Source organism: Xiphias gladius, chromosome 3 (assembly GCF_016859285.1).
Source record: "Xiphias gladius isolate SHS-SW01 ecotype Sanya breed wild chromosome 3, ASM1685928v1, whole genome shotgun sequence".
In the NCBI taxonomy this organism is placed as follows: Eukaryota; Metazoa; Chordata; class Actinopteri; order Istiophoriformes; family Xiphiidae; genus Xiphias; species Xiphias gladius.
Window position 1 is genome coordinate 21,488,365 of NC_053402.1, and position 14,464 is coordinate 21,502,828.

At 42.3% G+C, this 14,464-nt stretch overlaps 2 protein-coding genes across 3 annotated transcripts; one reads left to right on the top strand and one right to left on the bottom strand.

Annotated features, from left to right (window-relative positions):
- Nucleotides 1-496: 496 nt before the first annotated feature.
- rundc3aa (RUN domain containing 3Aa) lies at nt 497-14,436 on the bottom strand. 2 transcript variants are annotated; one of them, XM_040155160.1, is made up of 11 exons: nt 14,305-14,436; nt 5,378-5,493; nt 4,961-5,094; nt 4,724-4,809; nt 4,424-4,513; nt 3,589-3,669; nt 3,328-3,493; nt 3,079-3,236; nt 2,412-2,525; nt 2,107-2,213; nt 497-1,509 (listed from the first exon to the last, which is right to left on the bottom strand). In XM_040155160.1, exons 1-11 carry the CDS (start codon nt 14,409-14,411, stop codon nt 1,367-1,369), a joined length of 1,302 nt encoding a protein of 433 aa, XP_040011094.1. In that variant the 5' UTR covers nt 14,412-14,436; the 3' UTR covers nt 497-1,366. The 2 variants fall into 2 exon arrangements, with proteins under 2 accessions (XP_040011094.1, XP_040011085.1); XM_040155151.1 differs by having other exon boundaries at nt 5,366-5,493.
- On the top strand, nt 8,070-8,318 carry zwi (zwilling). The gene has a single exon (XM_040155226.1). It carries the CDS (start codon nt 8,070-8,072, stop codon nt 8,316-8,318), a length of 249 nt encoding a protein of 82 aa, XP_040011160.1.
- Nucleotides 14,437-14,464: the final 28 nt, after the last annotated feature.

Consider the following 14,464-nt stretch of genomic DNA (forward strand, 5'->3'; position numbering starts at 1 on the left):
TCCTTAGTCAGTTATTGTTCGTTTTCTCCCAGCCTTTTTCCACAGGGAGGTCAGAGGTCAGGGTCAGTTATAAAACAGCAACCGTGTAAGTGGTAGGAGTTCGGCATCCGCATCATTTGTGGGCTACCTTAAATGTTACTGCCGTAGTCATCCATCCGAAAGAAACAATTGTACAGTCCAACCTGGCCTAGAATGAGGTTTATTTTATTTTATAATCAGCCCTGCATGCTATTCCCTGTAAGACAAACCGGTTGATCTTAGGAAATAATCAATATTCTGGGCATTTATGCAGTATCTTACGCCTAATAATGTTACACCACTAGATGGAGCCAGACTACATGTGTCCCATGCAACTAGCTGCTCAATGCAACATCTTCATTAACCTCCTGTTTAGAAACCATTTTCAAAATCCCTGTTTTTGGCAGGATCTTTTTGTGTCTCCAAAAGGCTAAACATTAGTCTTCATACAACACTGATATACACAAACATACAATCATTAATGGAAAAAGGCAGTTTATTGCAACAAAAAACAAATAAAATAACCCGATAAACTGTATAATCTATGTGTAAAAAGAACCTACTGCTGTATTGGCTGAAATGAGATAAATGAGCATATGTGGTAGCATAACATTTGGTAGAATAAATAAATAGCTGCACAGATTTAGACGTACTTTAACAGTTGGTGGTGGTTGATTACTCAAGCAGGAATGATATGCACTTTCAGGGGTGGCAGACCCAAGATACCATTCAGTCAAACTCACAAAACACACTGCTATGTCAGTGACAGGACAGTCTGTGAAAACCCATCCTCTACTTCATATGGATAACCTTTATCTCTTCAAATGAATCTCTCTCTTTGTTAGTGGCTGCGTCCAAAGAGCTGCAAGTGCTGTTTTGGTTACATTTTGACAAGAAAATAGGAAAGAAAAAAAAGAAAAAAAAACAGGCCAAAGGCGCACTAACACACAGATGATACCTTAGGAAAATTAAAGAGCGATATGAGAAAACAATTTAAGGGAATAAATTGATGCTTTGGAAGAGGGATGACAGAGGAAATTGCATGATCTTGGATGAACAGATTCACAGACAGTACAAAGTGGTGGTGGGAGAGTGAGAGAGAAGTCGAGTGGATAAGGCGAGGAGAAGGTAAAGAACCAGAATAGATGGCTCCTTTTAGCTTAGTGATGACTTCACTCTCATGTGTACAAAAATCCAGAGATGGTGTCATGGCTTTCCTGTTGTATTCTCATGGAGCCGGATGGATGGTGGGAGCAGGGTTTTGGTCAGGTGTTTTGGCAGGGTCAACGCAGCATCACCAGGCAGACAGGCTGGGGGCTAAATCTCGGTTGTGGTGGATCTGGAGCTCCTAGGAGGGAGAGAGCGCAGGGCTGGGTTCAGTGCTGATGTTGACCAAACACTCGCTTGACTTGAGGCTGGCCAGGGACTTGGAGCTCGGTAAAGAAGCGAGGGAGCCGCACAGACCCAGCATGGAAGGGGTGTTGTCTTTTCCTACAGGGACAGAGCAGAGAAAAAAAAAAAAAGCTTATGATCATGCATAGTTCAAGCTGCCCACATGGAACTCCATAAACAGGCATCAAGCCTGCCTTTGTATGAGTATGTACATGTGCATGGGAGGCTTCCACTGAAAGGCTTTTATGCAGTCGGGAAGAGGACAAATATATTCCTACTCGAGCAAAGTACTTTGACTTTTATTACTGTGCTTTATATTCTAGAATAGTGAAAATTAAGCCAGAGGAGAGTAGTAATAGTAGCTAGAGGAGTGACAATAAAATTAGCTATGCTAATTTTTAAATGTACTAATAAAATAAAAATTAGTTATTGAGACATTTTGTTTAACTGCATAAAATGGCTGACTTGTCCAAATGTGCAACTAAATGTAACTAAATTTCTGTAAGGAAAAAAAAAAAAAATAACCCAACAAGTTAATGGAAGTTTTGACTTTCCTTTTCAGTTTTATAATGGTGTGATAGTGACTTAAAGTCTGTGAGCTCAATAGCAGCACTACAAACCACTAAACATTTTACTGTGTGAGCTGCAATCAATACGTCTTAATGTGTTTAAGTATCTCTTAAAAAGTCACTTTACCTGCTGAGGTCCAGGCAGCATCTCCATTCTGTCTCCCATCAGTCTTCTGGGAGTCTGAGTTCAGACTGACTTCGGCAGAAAGTTGCTCAAAACTGTGGAAACTCCTCCTGGATGGACAAAAAGACCATCATGGCACTAATAAATACTGGGTACAAAAGGTTTGTACATTAATGGCAAGTATACTTCTTGTTACAGCGTGTGTGTTCATTTCCAGTGGGAATCAAACTTAGATAAGGCTTTATCCTCCATGCATCACAGAGAAACCATAAATATAAAATAGAGACACCCTGTATATGTACATTTACCTGCGGAACAGTTTGACATCGACTTGGTTGTTTTTGATCGTGGACCACTGGTTGACCAGCGGGATGGAAAAGTCTTTAGCCAGATGGGAGGAATCACAAGGCATGAGGGCAGAGCTGCAAGAATCACAGAGAAAAAAAAAAAAAAGAAAAAGATCAATCTCAGAAGAAATGTTTTTCATTATAGCGAGCAAATATATACCTGAACACTAGAGGAGGAAGTAAAAAATTGCGAATCTCTTATGAGTGAACCCCTTTTGTGTGTGAATGAAGTTCAGTACTTTTTGCAGTCATTACTATCAGTCTTACTTAAATATACACTGCCCATTGTTGGTACAGGACCCGATACTGCCCCCAAATCCCCAAATTTCTAAACATAGACTGAAACGCAACACAGCTCTTAGTTGAGTTTGAAAACATCAGCATTAAGCTAGGGAGGAAATTGGGGATGTTGGGGAAAAAATTCCATCGAAATCACAACTGTTCCTGGTTATAACTCCAATTTTAACTCCTCTTTAAACCCCTGATAAACATGCATGTACTTTATAATGATGGAAAGCTAACGTATGTTTGTGAGAGGAGGAACAAATAACTAAGTGGAGCACATGGTTATAGTTGGAACTTTTTATTAGGTAAATGTAATCCAAAGTGTGTTGTTGTGCTTACTTACAGTTGTGCCTGCAGCTCCAGCACGACGGCCTCCAGCTCCTTCTTCTCCTGTTGGCTCTGCACTGTCAGCTCCTCCACCTTAGCTCTCAGACGCTTGTTCTCCGTCTCCACGTTCTTCAGCTGTGACTCGCGCAGACGCACCAGCTCCTCCAGGTAACCCTGCACACCGCGCACAAAAGGAAACAGGGTGTTAGGTGTTGAAGAATTGAAATAGCATTAGCTTGGTTTTAAGGGGGTTGCCGTGAGCCACCTTCTGGGCGTAGACGATCTTAAACCTCTGCTCCATCTTGCGACACTTGTTGCTCCAGCTCTCCTCGTCGGTCACCAGAGGGATGTAGGGGTGCTCCGGGACGCTCTCCTCGCTGTTACTGCTGTCCACACTGCGGCGGTCCTCCTCGTCACTCAGGTAGTCATAACTATAAAACAGAGAGGCAGGAGGCCTACAGTGTCGCACTTGCACACACATGCCATGCTAAAGGTGAAGTGACAAGAGCGGCTGGGTCAGGCTCACCTCTGAGTGAACTTCAGGTAGGGTGTGTAGTCAATCACAGCTGGAGATTTCCCATCCAGAGTCTCCCCTTTCAAGCAAAAACTATACAGAAATGGAGACAAAAAAAATAAAAATAAAAAAATCACGACTGGTCACTCTGCTCTTTAGAACTGCATTAATGATAGAAAAACTAGTTTTTATGTCACAAACCTGAGGGGTGTGTACATGATCCATCAGTAAGTATCTATGATTTCAAATGCAGTACGGGAGCCAAATATTCCAAAATGTTTGTTCTGCTATACTGTATATGGAGTAAATATTTTTCTAAATTGAAATTGAAAAAATGGCCACTTTGGCACTGCATATGTTTCAGACATACTTTCACTTTCATAACTGATACAGAAATACATTAAACATGAGAGAGTACATTTATATCTTATCACAATGTATTATTCATGAATACACACTACCTAGTAATATCTTAACAGATTTATTAAACACAGGAATTGAGATCCCACATGAGATTGCAAAATATTTCTAGGCAAGATATACTGATAGTTATTTGATATAATTTTATTTTTAAAAAAATCTAAAAATAGGGGTGGAATGGTTACTTATTTTAGTATAATCTATCTGAAGATCCATCTGTACTCTTAAAATAGAATATGCACTACTAAAATTGATATTACATCTTGAAGACTCTTTAAGGTAGGGAGACCCTAACTTTAGTTACTTGAAATAGCGTACAAATATATTCTACATAACTGTGTTGATTTGAAAAAGCCTGGATTGTTTGTATGTATGTATTTTGAAATACACTGTACTGTATATCAGAGTCTGCAACGTATGTCTTCACCTGAAATCAATGGCACTCAGTCCAATTAGCATGCCTGTCAGGACTGTGGCCTCCTCCCTCAGCATAATGGCTCCATCGTCATAGAACCTCCTGTCAGGTGAAGATGATAATGATACAAGGGTGATTCTACCTGCAGCCTATTGATGACAGATTTTATAGTATAGTTGATGTTCTAAACATCTGTAGCAGGCATCTACGATCTTCTGGTGAAAAGAAAGTGATGTCTTTTGCTTTTACACGAGAAAAACTGCGTTATTAGGATGAAAGTTGTGGATTGTCCCTTTAAATCATTAGCCTGACCTGGTTGTTCTCGTGTCCCTCAGAGCAGTGGACACATATTCAGACAGACGTTTCTCCATCAGGGCCACTCGGATCCACGCCCGCCCCTGTAGGACAACAAAAGACGCGAGTAGGAACAGAGGGCTTTCTTTGGCGCTCGCTCTGACAATACCCCCCCCCACCCACCCACCCAGTGCCCCACCACAAACAAGCACGCCACCAAATCATGCACACATTTGTGCATGCAAATATCCTTGCCTTGGCTCGTGATGTGCTGATGTTCTCTATGTTTTCAATGCTGGCGATGCAGTTGTTCTGCACCTTGCCGCATGCCAGCCGGATATATTCCCAGAAACTGCGCTGTCCATCTGAGCTGAACCAGCTTCCTGAACCTGGTCCAAGATTTAAAATGCAGTGAATCATTTCTGCTCTAACGGCAGCGCACAGTTTAAGAATGCAGCCACAGCAACAGTACAGCTGACTCTATAATCATACCTGTTGTTGGCCTTTTGATAATAATATCACTTTATTTCTATGATTAATGTCTACAATTTTTTTATGAAGAAGATTTCTATTCCAGCTTTATATTAAATAACCTTTTAGTGTCTCACTTCCAAAGTCATATTAACTGATTTGTCCATCTTTTCCTGTGCTATATGTTACCTGCAGTGTTACCTTTGAAACGGTGACTGAGGATGTGCTCTAAAATGGCGGCAAAGTTAATAAACTCCTCGGATGAGTCATCTATGGGCTCTGCTGTGTACTTTTCTAGGAGAGTCTTTACAGAGAATCTGAAATAGAAGCACACAGAGATAGTGGAATTAGAGAAACACAAGATGGTACAGTGGAAAAAAAAAAAAATCTACTAAACAAATGTGAAGGATTTGAACGTTCAGTTGGTTGCCTGCTGCACATGCCACCGAAATGCAGCCGTGTAGTGTATCCAAGCAGACAAATGTGCTACTGTATTTGAACTCTGCAACAACAGCGGGGTTTTTTTTTTGTTTTGGAACCACGCCATCTTATCATACTGAGGTCACCCCAATTGTCTTGTGTACTGCACAATGTACCCCTTCAGTGCTTTGGCAGTGTTATCATGAAAACAATACAATTAATCCCCTGTCTTTTCAGCCTTTGTGCATGCTGTGCTTCCAGGTCCTTTTGAGTTGTGTCCCTCTGGGGGACCGGCCAGCATCAAAGAATGATCAAATAATTCCCCTCCCCCTCATCTATACATGGTGATCTGATCTATTTAGGGCAGTTGCTGCTGTAGCTTTAGTTTAGCTTTTGACCTCGCACGCTCGCCCTACTGCACCACAGGAAAGAAGCTATGCAGCTCGCATGTTAGGAGCCTGCATCCAGGCACAGGCTCGGGCTGACTGCCTCCACTTCGATGGGCAACACTAGCATCACCGAGGGCAAGACTGCCCTGGCAGTGGGAAACACCTCCATAGCCAGGGGAAAAACTACGGTTTCCTTGGGAAACTCCTCCATCTTCAGGGGAGTGACCACCACCTCCATGGGAGACTCTACCATTCAAAGGCAAAAGACGACTGTGGCTCTGGGACGGGCCAGCTTCAGCCGGGGAACCACAACCACCTCCTTTCGCAAAGCCTTGACGTCCAAGCGCAGGAACACTTAGATGGAAAGGACCCCTGAAGCCAGGGCTAAGACACCCAAAGCCTCCAAGCAGTCCAAACAAGACTCTAACAATGAGTGGAAAACCACATTCTCATCAAGCAAGACCTCCTTTACCAAAGGCAGGGTTTCATTCCTGAGGACTAAGTACGCCATCTCCTGGGGTAAATCCTCGATCTCCTGGAGCAGAACCACCGTAACTTTGGGCAACATCAGCATAGCGGCGGGAAAAACATCTGTTACACGAGGGGAGACCACGAGCTGTCTCACAACTCTGACATTCACTCATGGGACCAAGTCTGTGTCTGTGGTCAAAACCACCCTCATCAGGGGCAAAGAAACGCACAGCAACATCTACTGGGATTTTCACACATGAATCCTTCCCACGCTTAAAAAACCAAGGATATATCTATCTGCTCAGTTTTAGCAGGTTAGTAGTATAAAAGTCAGTTAAAAAAAAAAAAAAAGGGGGTTCTATGTTTGTGATCAATGTGTGTCAAGAATCACATATCAATAAGCAGGAAGTTATTCATGTATAACATGTCTGCACAAAGTACAAGAGCCAATTCTCAAGTAAGAAAGTGGTAAGTGAGTTACAGATCTAATGGGTTTGCAATAAAGAGCCAGGCTGAGCGTGTTATGCAAATGTGACAGCGATGAAATGATGGTTTATATAGTGTCAACTTGGCAGGGAGAAGAAATGTCAAACAGCCGTGTGTGATGTATGTGGAGTCACAAAAGCGAGTGTGTATTCTTTTCATCGGCACTATTCTCCTGTATATTGTGCATGTATAGTCATATACACGTCTACATATTTAGTATAAATATGGATGCTGATAAGATTGGTTGATATTCTGAAGTCTATCTGCATTACAATAACTATTCTGCAATATGTTCAACAGAAAACACAGCTTTGAACTACAAAACTGTACAAGCTGACTGATGTAACAGTGCTTATAAAAGTAACATGTCTAAACACTGCTTGGCTTGATTGTTTTGTATGCAGAGCTGACTTTTTAAGGGATATTCAATGATCTAAATGACACAAAATGGAAGGAAAATAAAGACTCCCTTCCTGCATTGAATTGTACAGTTCAACAAGGACACAAATGGATAATAAACACCAACTGATGCGACCACACCTATAATTCAAATGAAGGGACAGCACAAATAAAGGATGGGTGCAATCAAAGCCTAAAAGACGTGGAGAAGATGAAGACATTCCTCCTTTCTCTTATCAAATCTGACACTATGCGACTCATTTCACATATGGTATGTACAGTTGTACACAGAAGGAATGTCTTACAATCAGAGGCTATAGGGAACAATGGCTCAGAAGAAAATGATGTCACCACAGATTGTCCCCTTTGCAACAATGTGTCCTTCAACCGTCTGGTGTCGTTGTGGTGATGGGACAATCGCTCCACTGTCCCAGTCTCCCCAGATAGGCTGTGGCCACCTACGGCTGCCTCTGTCCATTCAAAGGGACACATGGGTGGTATGTGGCCTTCCAGAGCCCACGTCGACCAGCTCAACGAAGGCATTATGCAACATGGGGGTCGCGCTATCCACGCTTAGCATTCTGGTCTGGTCTGGACTGTAGCTGATGTTACTATTACCCCTGAGGTCTTGCAGAACAGGGTGTGCTGCATGAGTGTGCGATGCTTTGCGTTGAGTGAGCCCCGAACCCCGCCGCTGAATCTGGGTCAGGAAGACGAGCTTCTCCTCAATGGGCAACACCAGCTTCACCGAGGGGAAGACGGCCTTAACCCTGGGCAACACCACCATAAAGAGGGGAAAGACCAAGCTTGCCATGGGGAACTCCTCCATCACCAGGGGCAGGAGCACGACATCTCTGGGCTCCTCCACCATCACCAGTGGGAAGACCAAGATCTCCTTGGGCAGTGCCTCCTTCAGCAGAGGCACCACCACCACCTCTTTTCGGAAAGCCATCTTCCCCAAGCGCAAGACGCTCTAGATGAGAGGAGACTGCATCGCGGGGTGGGGGGACTGGCGCAAAATGCCACAAGAGAACAGCACCATCACAGAGAACAGACGGACACCACTGCAGCATCTAAACAGGGTCTATTCCAACTGAGAGCAAAAACTGGATTAAATTTACTTTTGGAGCATTAACTTTTTATGGTCATGCCGGATTTATCAAGGACACAGGTCAGTGGCATTTAACATTTGTCTGATGATGCTTTCTGCAAAGATCAAGTAGCTCAGTCAAGGTTTCAATGTATAATACAGCTCCAGGATGTTAGTTGGGGTTCCTGCAAGTATGTGCACAATCATTGTCACATTTAAGCTCTGCGTTAGACCACAGTTGCTACTTTGACATAATTTTGTCTTTAGGAATCCCATTAAAAAAGAAGTTTTGTTAGATACAACTTTGTAGAGAAACGCACTATTCTGTCTAAAATTCAAGATCAAGAGTGGGTAGTGACACATGGTCAAAACTGGTCATAGATTCCCTCTTTGTGCAGACTTCCTATGACGGAAAAATATATGAACTCAAGCAATTCCTCATTATGTAGAGTGTCAAGCCCTTGGAAAACCACCAAGTGCCCCCAGTGGTTCCCAGGTCCCAGTATGGGATCCATGATTAATGGCTAAGCTACCCATTTGCTGATGTGATAGCATTTAAAATCTTAACAGAAGGAAGTCAACTGTTGCAAAAGTCCTCTCTGTGACGTGACAAAGTAACAGCGTTATCTCAAAAGGAACATTACAGCAGATGATTGTAAATGAACTGAAGTCCTTTGATCTGAAGGGGAATCACTTGTGTGCTCTAAATGCAAATGGATGGAGTGGAATGGCAACATGCTCTTGGTACGATTTGACACTGAAAAACAACTGCAGGGCCTTCTGACAAGCTTCTTTTGTGCGCCCTCTCACTCAGCCTGGATCTCCGCCAAGCCCACTCTCAGCTCTCTTGACATGCCCCCTTGTTCTCCTTTCTCACCCCTCTACTGTACTTACACAAGTGTTTGATCTGCAGCACCACCTAAGATAACCAAAACTGCATTCGTCAGCCAAAACCTAAACACACAAAGCTTCACATTAACTCTCTCAACTTTCATTTTTTCCTCGCTCCCTCAAACATTTCCGTGACTCCTTTCTCCTTCTCTCTCTTCTTATTTCTGTCTCTCTTTAGTCTTGACATAGCCAGCAGGATCAGATGACACAGGCGGACTCCTCACTGGGCGCAGCATTGTGTTACACCAGCCAGTACAGTGTTTATCGTCCAAGACTGTTGGGGGAGAAGTCCTGTCCTTACCTGGATCGGCACATACGGCCAAGAGAAACAATGCCTTGTGCTCTGACGAATATTAAGATAATAATCATAATTTGGGCCAAATCCAAATAGACTAAAAGATGTAAAATTCAACTACTGCAGGGTGTGTCTCTCTCTCTCACCCATACCCTCTGTGAACAAGCGTCCAGGCAAAGTGTTTCATGGTTAGAGGAGGTGTAGAAGGATCAGGGTGCAAGATGGACAGTAAGGGTGTTGGGCTGAGGAGCACAGAGAGTGTAAATCAGATGTGTGAGCATGACAGAGGGGTAAAATGAGGAATAACAGGTTGTCACAGTAAAATTGGTGGTGAGAGAGTAGGCTGATCTGCTGATAAGAGATGCCCAAATGTTTAGTCAAACCTATAGAAACATCTGCTGTAATTTCACATACTTGACGATGTTAGTAAAAACAAAAGTAGCTTCAGAAATCAGGTGAAATGCAAAAGGCGGTTGCATAGTTACTGAACTAGAAATCAGTGTTATTCCAGACATGCATATTCAAAGATTTGTTGACATTTTCTGTTATTTCTTAAAAATGGAACTGAAAATAAGTGAAAAATGGCACAGAGAGATGCAACTGTCGCCCTTTACTATTTCTCAGAATAAAAAACAAAGTGCTGCCCACTTGCAAAGGCATGTCCAAATGATGTGAATATGTATTTGTGTTTACTAGAGTACAGAACATTTGATTCTCTTCTCTCGAGCCACGCCCCGGAAGAGCTCAAACCTCAGCCAAGACGCAGCACATCATCCTCCCTCCTTTCCCTCCCCGTTCCTTTTGTTTACTGGAAGCAGCTCAAGAGCTAACACCTTACATCAGACCTGTCAAGCCTCACTCATCTCATCTATGTTTTCTTAGGTTCACCGTGTCCACATCAACATGTTCCCCCAGTCACGGATGACAGCATGACAGCTCTTAGCCAGACTAAAGCAACAAAACAGTACATTTTACACAACAGAGTGCAGCATGAGGCCTGTCTTGTGACTGCTGATCTCCACCATTTTGTCAAATTCAGCTCGGATAAAACAAAGTTAACCTTTAGTTGCGTGCAAATTCCCACTGACTGCAGGAAGGCTCAGCCCTGCCATGTTAAGATAAAACCTGTTGCTAGTGGCAACAGTACAGAGATAGTCGATCACAATGGCACTGCTGTCTCTGTGAACGTAATAAATATCATCAAGTCTCTTAATAGCCATTAACATTAAATTCCTTTTGGATTTTATGATGTTGTCGGTAAAAAACTGGAAAATGTGTTACCTTCATTCTGAAGGCTGACACAGGCTCCTGCAGGACGTAACATTTGTAAAATTTTACAAGTTTTGGGCCATGAATAGATAAACTCAAACATGTCCTATCACAAATATAAAAACCAAGAATATTCTGAAGTTGCAAGGTTTTTACCTAACAGCAACAATCAGTTTTATATTATTATTTTTTCTGCCATTATTTTTTTTAATGATGAGTCTTTGATTCAGTTGATTTACAAATGACCGTATTGTAACGCCTCTGAGTCCCTGACACAGGCCTCATGCAGAAGCTGTTCCCTGTGGTGATGCAAATGTGTGATCAGGTGTTCCTTTATAATACACACTTGTCTGTCGCTGTACATGCGTCTCTAATTAAAATGGGTTCATTCTGTTAAGTGTGACAGTGTAAACAAGGCACCGAATCCCTGAGTAGACATTAGGCAAGTTTCTGTGCCTGGTACTGGTGACAAACATTATGCCAGATCAAGTAAAATACACTTTTAAAAAAAGGACTGTGATGACAGTTTGTCTGTCTGTTATGATCACAAGTGACAGACAGCGTTGAGGAACGTTAAGACAACAAGATGTGAATTTCTTGGCCCCTGACAAGGAACGGAAACAGCCCCTTTTCTGAAGTCCCACAAAATGACATAACTTCATCAAATGGACTGTTGGGAATTGAAAATGTTAATCTCTGTGTGTGCTGATTGTATGTTAAACATGTATGAGGGAAAAAGGTCAGAGGTCAGATTATATATGGTCACACATGTATTAGGCATACTAAAAAGCTTGGCACACTAATCGAGCACTAACGTCAGCTTAGCCACTGTAGCCAGGCAGCAGTTCTAGCTGTGCAAGTAGCTGTGTCTCAGTCAGCACGACAGCACCCGGATCCTGTATCCCGCAACAGCATGATGCCCTGCCTGCTTTAATGCACAGCCAGAGGGTCACCGCTGATTCAGACTCTCCCTCCGATCAGACTGTATGATCACAACAACCTCTGACTACTTGAATCAACTCTGACCAGAACGACATCAAGGACAACAACATAAAAAAGGTCAGAAACATCATGAATGAGGAGAAGCAGGCCTGGCAGCGACACAGACCTGCCTGGAAGAAATTGCCCTCGAAGTGAACCTAATCAATGTCGTGTTGTTCATTATAAAGTGGAAAGAAACTGTGTAGTAAGCATTACTGATGGAAAGCTGTTTGAGATTTATTTCTGTCTTGTCCGGTGTGTTCGTCATTATAATTCTTAAATGATTAAATTGGTCTTAGCACGGTCAGGCCAAACTGAAAACAAAAGTGTTGTTGTGCCTTCACTAATCTCTCTCGGCGTTGTACGTCCATTGTGGGAACTTTTCTTTCTTTGCAGGTATGCTCTGTGTGATGTGTGTTTTGCTTCACTGGAACGTGTCACTAAAATGCAGAAAGAACCTTGGACAGAAAGGTACTGGAATAAAAACGCTTGATTGTGTGTCAGTTTCAGAGTCAATTGCATTGTCTTTTTTTATTTTTTTTTTTTTTATTTAGGGGGGGGTTATTCAGTTTTAAACACCATATAACATTCATTGTGAGTAACGCCAAAGACAAAGAGTGTGAATTCCATGAAAGTAGGACAGAAAAGAGCCAAGAAGACCTCAAACCTATCAAAACTCTCAAAGTAAAGCTGCAATTTTCCTACAAGTCTCTGGTGGTCACTGAATATAAAAATACTGTAAAGCAGGATAAATTTGCTGTATCATATAGAGTGAAATGATTATTCGATTGACAAAAAAATAATCATAAACTATTTTGATAAATGAAATCAACTTTTAAGTCATTTTTTAAGCAAAAATGCCAAAAATCCTCTTATTCCAGCTTCACACATATGAATATTTGTCTTTTATGGTAGTAATTCAAAGTATCTATTGTTACTGTACTGTTGGTTGGACAAAACAAGCAATCTGAAGGTGTCATCTCAAGCTCTTTGAACTGGGATATTTTTCAGTATTTTCTGAAACACTACAAAATAGGAAAATGTCATCACAAATACTATGTTATTGAGTGCCTCAGAGGCAGTTTAGTCCCAAAAAGAATACTTACAGTAATACTACGTTGATAGCCTTAGGAAATTTGAAAAAGAAAAAGTTTATTAAGGGTACTGTAAGATATACTGATTTTGAATTCATAATGAAATATTATAAAAATAATATATAAAGATTCTTAGCTTATTTAACTGTCTCAAAATAAATCTGAGGGTTCAAAAGATGATTCAAGGAATAAGGAAAAAAAAACATGTAATTATCTCACACAAAATTAGGTCGATTTTTTTTTTTTTTTTTTAAATCCCTCTTATAATTTTGCTTTTCTGGTGAAATACTGGATACTTTCGCATATTCGGGGCCCCAGAAAATCATTAAAATGAAGAAAAAAAAAAAACAATCTGTGGTTGAACCACTCACAGATCATGTTCACAATAAGGTTTTCACCTGTGATCCGAGTTCACAACCACTTTCACTGTAGGAGCACTTAGGAGCACCGTAACATTTGAAAATCCAGGACCCAGGAGGGGTCGACATCTGAACCGTATGGATGTTTTACATAAAACTGGACATGTTGTGGAGCTGAACACCTCTCGTCAGGTGAGTTAAGGATCCTCTAAGGTCTGGCAGTTAACAGGACTCTCAGGCCCAAACTCTCTGTACAATGTACAGGAGAGTGATTTATGGGAGCCAAATAAAAAGACTGCACATCACAGTTCCTCAGTACTCGGTGTACTCTGAAAGCTGAGGACCACTGAATGGCGGGGGGGGGTCCTTGCACTGCTCCCAGTGCCCTTGCCCCATACAGGCACTCAACCTGACTGTGATGGAGAGGGAAACCTGCTGTCGGCTGTTGCGTTTTCTCTCCAACTCCATTCTAGGGGTTGACGATATTATCCCACTAATCTCATGTTTCATCCTTTGAGGCTGCATTTACCAGTACAGACAGGAATCAAGCAGGTGTCTCAGCCTGTTAAAAAAAATAAAAGAGACTTTCCTATAGAGAGATTTCAGGGGGATATTAAATGTCACAGCAGATGTATGACCTTTTGAGGAATGTACGTCCAGAAAATGCAAATGTTGATGTACGACACTAAATTAAAGCAATGTAATTGGCGATTTTTTTTTTCCCTCATCTACACCAGCGGGTGTGATCCGGCAGGGGTATGTGAACGCACCTGCGTCCTCCTCATCCTTAGCCTGTCTAGAAATGTGTCCACTATTCTGCATTATTTTCGACATATTCTCTCTCCTGCTCCACCTCAGCAACCAGCGCAGGAGTGACAGACATCTTCCATTCTGGTCGTATTATTAGATTCGAGAAGTGAGCCGCGTGCAGCGGGCTGGCATCTGGAGATAAATACGGCGTGTCGACGGTGTCGTGATGTGTACCTGCAGACCGTGATGAGGTTTTTTCGCTCCACGCCGACGCTCCGAACAGACGCCTTTTTCGATGTCAGACCCATAGCCATCGCTGTCTGAATGCAGCCCGACTCCATCCAGCCGCGGGCCCGGGGCCTCTTCGGGATCCGTGCCAGGGCCAGGACAACTC

What these genes read in the sequence shown, in the direction of transcription:
- rundc3aa (XM_040155151.1), bottom strand. Translation starts at nt 14,411, where the DNA reads ATGGAGTCGGGCTGCATTCAGACAGCGATGGCTATGGGTCTGACATCG. An exon ending in TCAGCACATCACGAGCCAAG is followed by an intron (nt 4,810 to 4,960) that starts GCAAGGATATTT and finishes GTTGTCCTACAG; the next exon opens with GGGCGGGCGTGGATCCGAGT. An exon ending in TACCTGAAGTTCACTCAGAG is followed by an intron (nt 3,494 to 3,588) that starts GTGAGCCTGACC and finishes TCTGTTTTATAG; the next exon opens with TTATGACTACCTGAGTGACG.
- zwi (XM_040155226.1), top strand. Translation starts at nt 8,070, where the DNA reads ATGGGCAACACCAGCTTCACCGAGGGGAAGACGGCCTTAACCCTGGGC.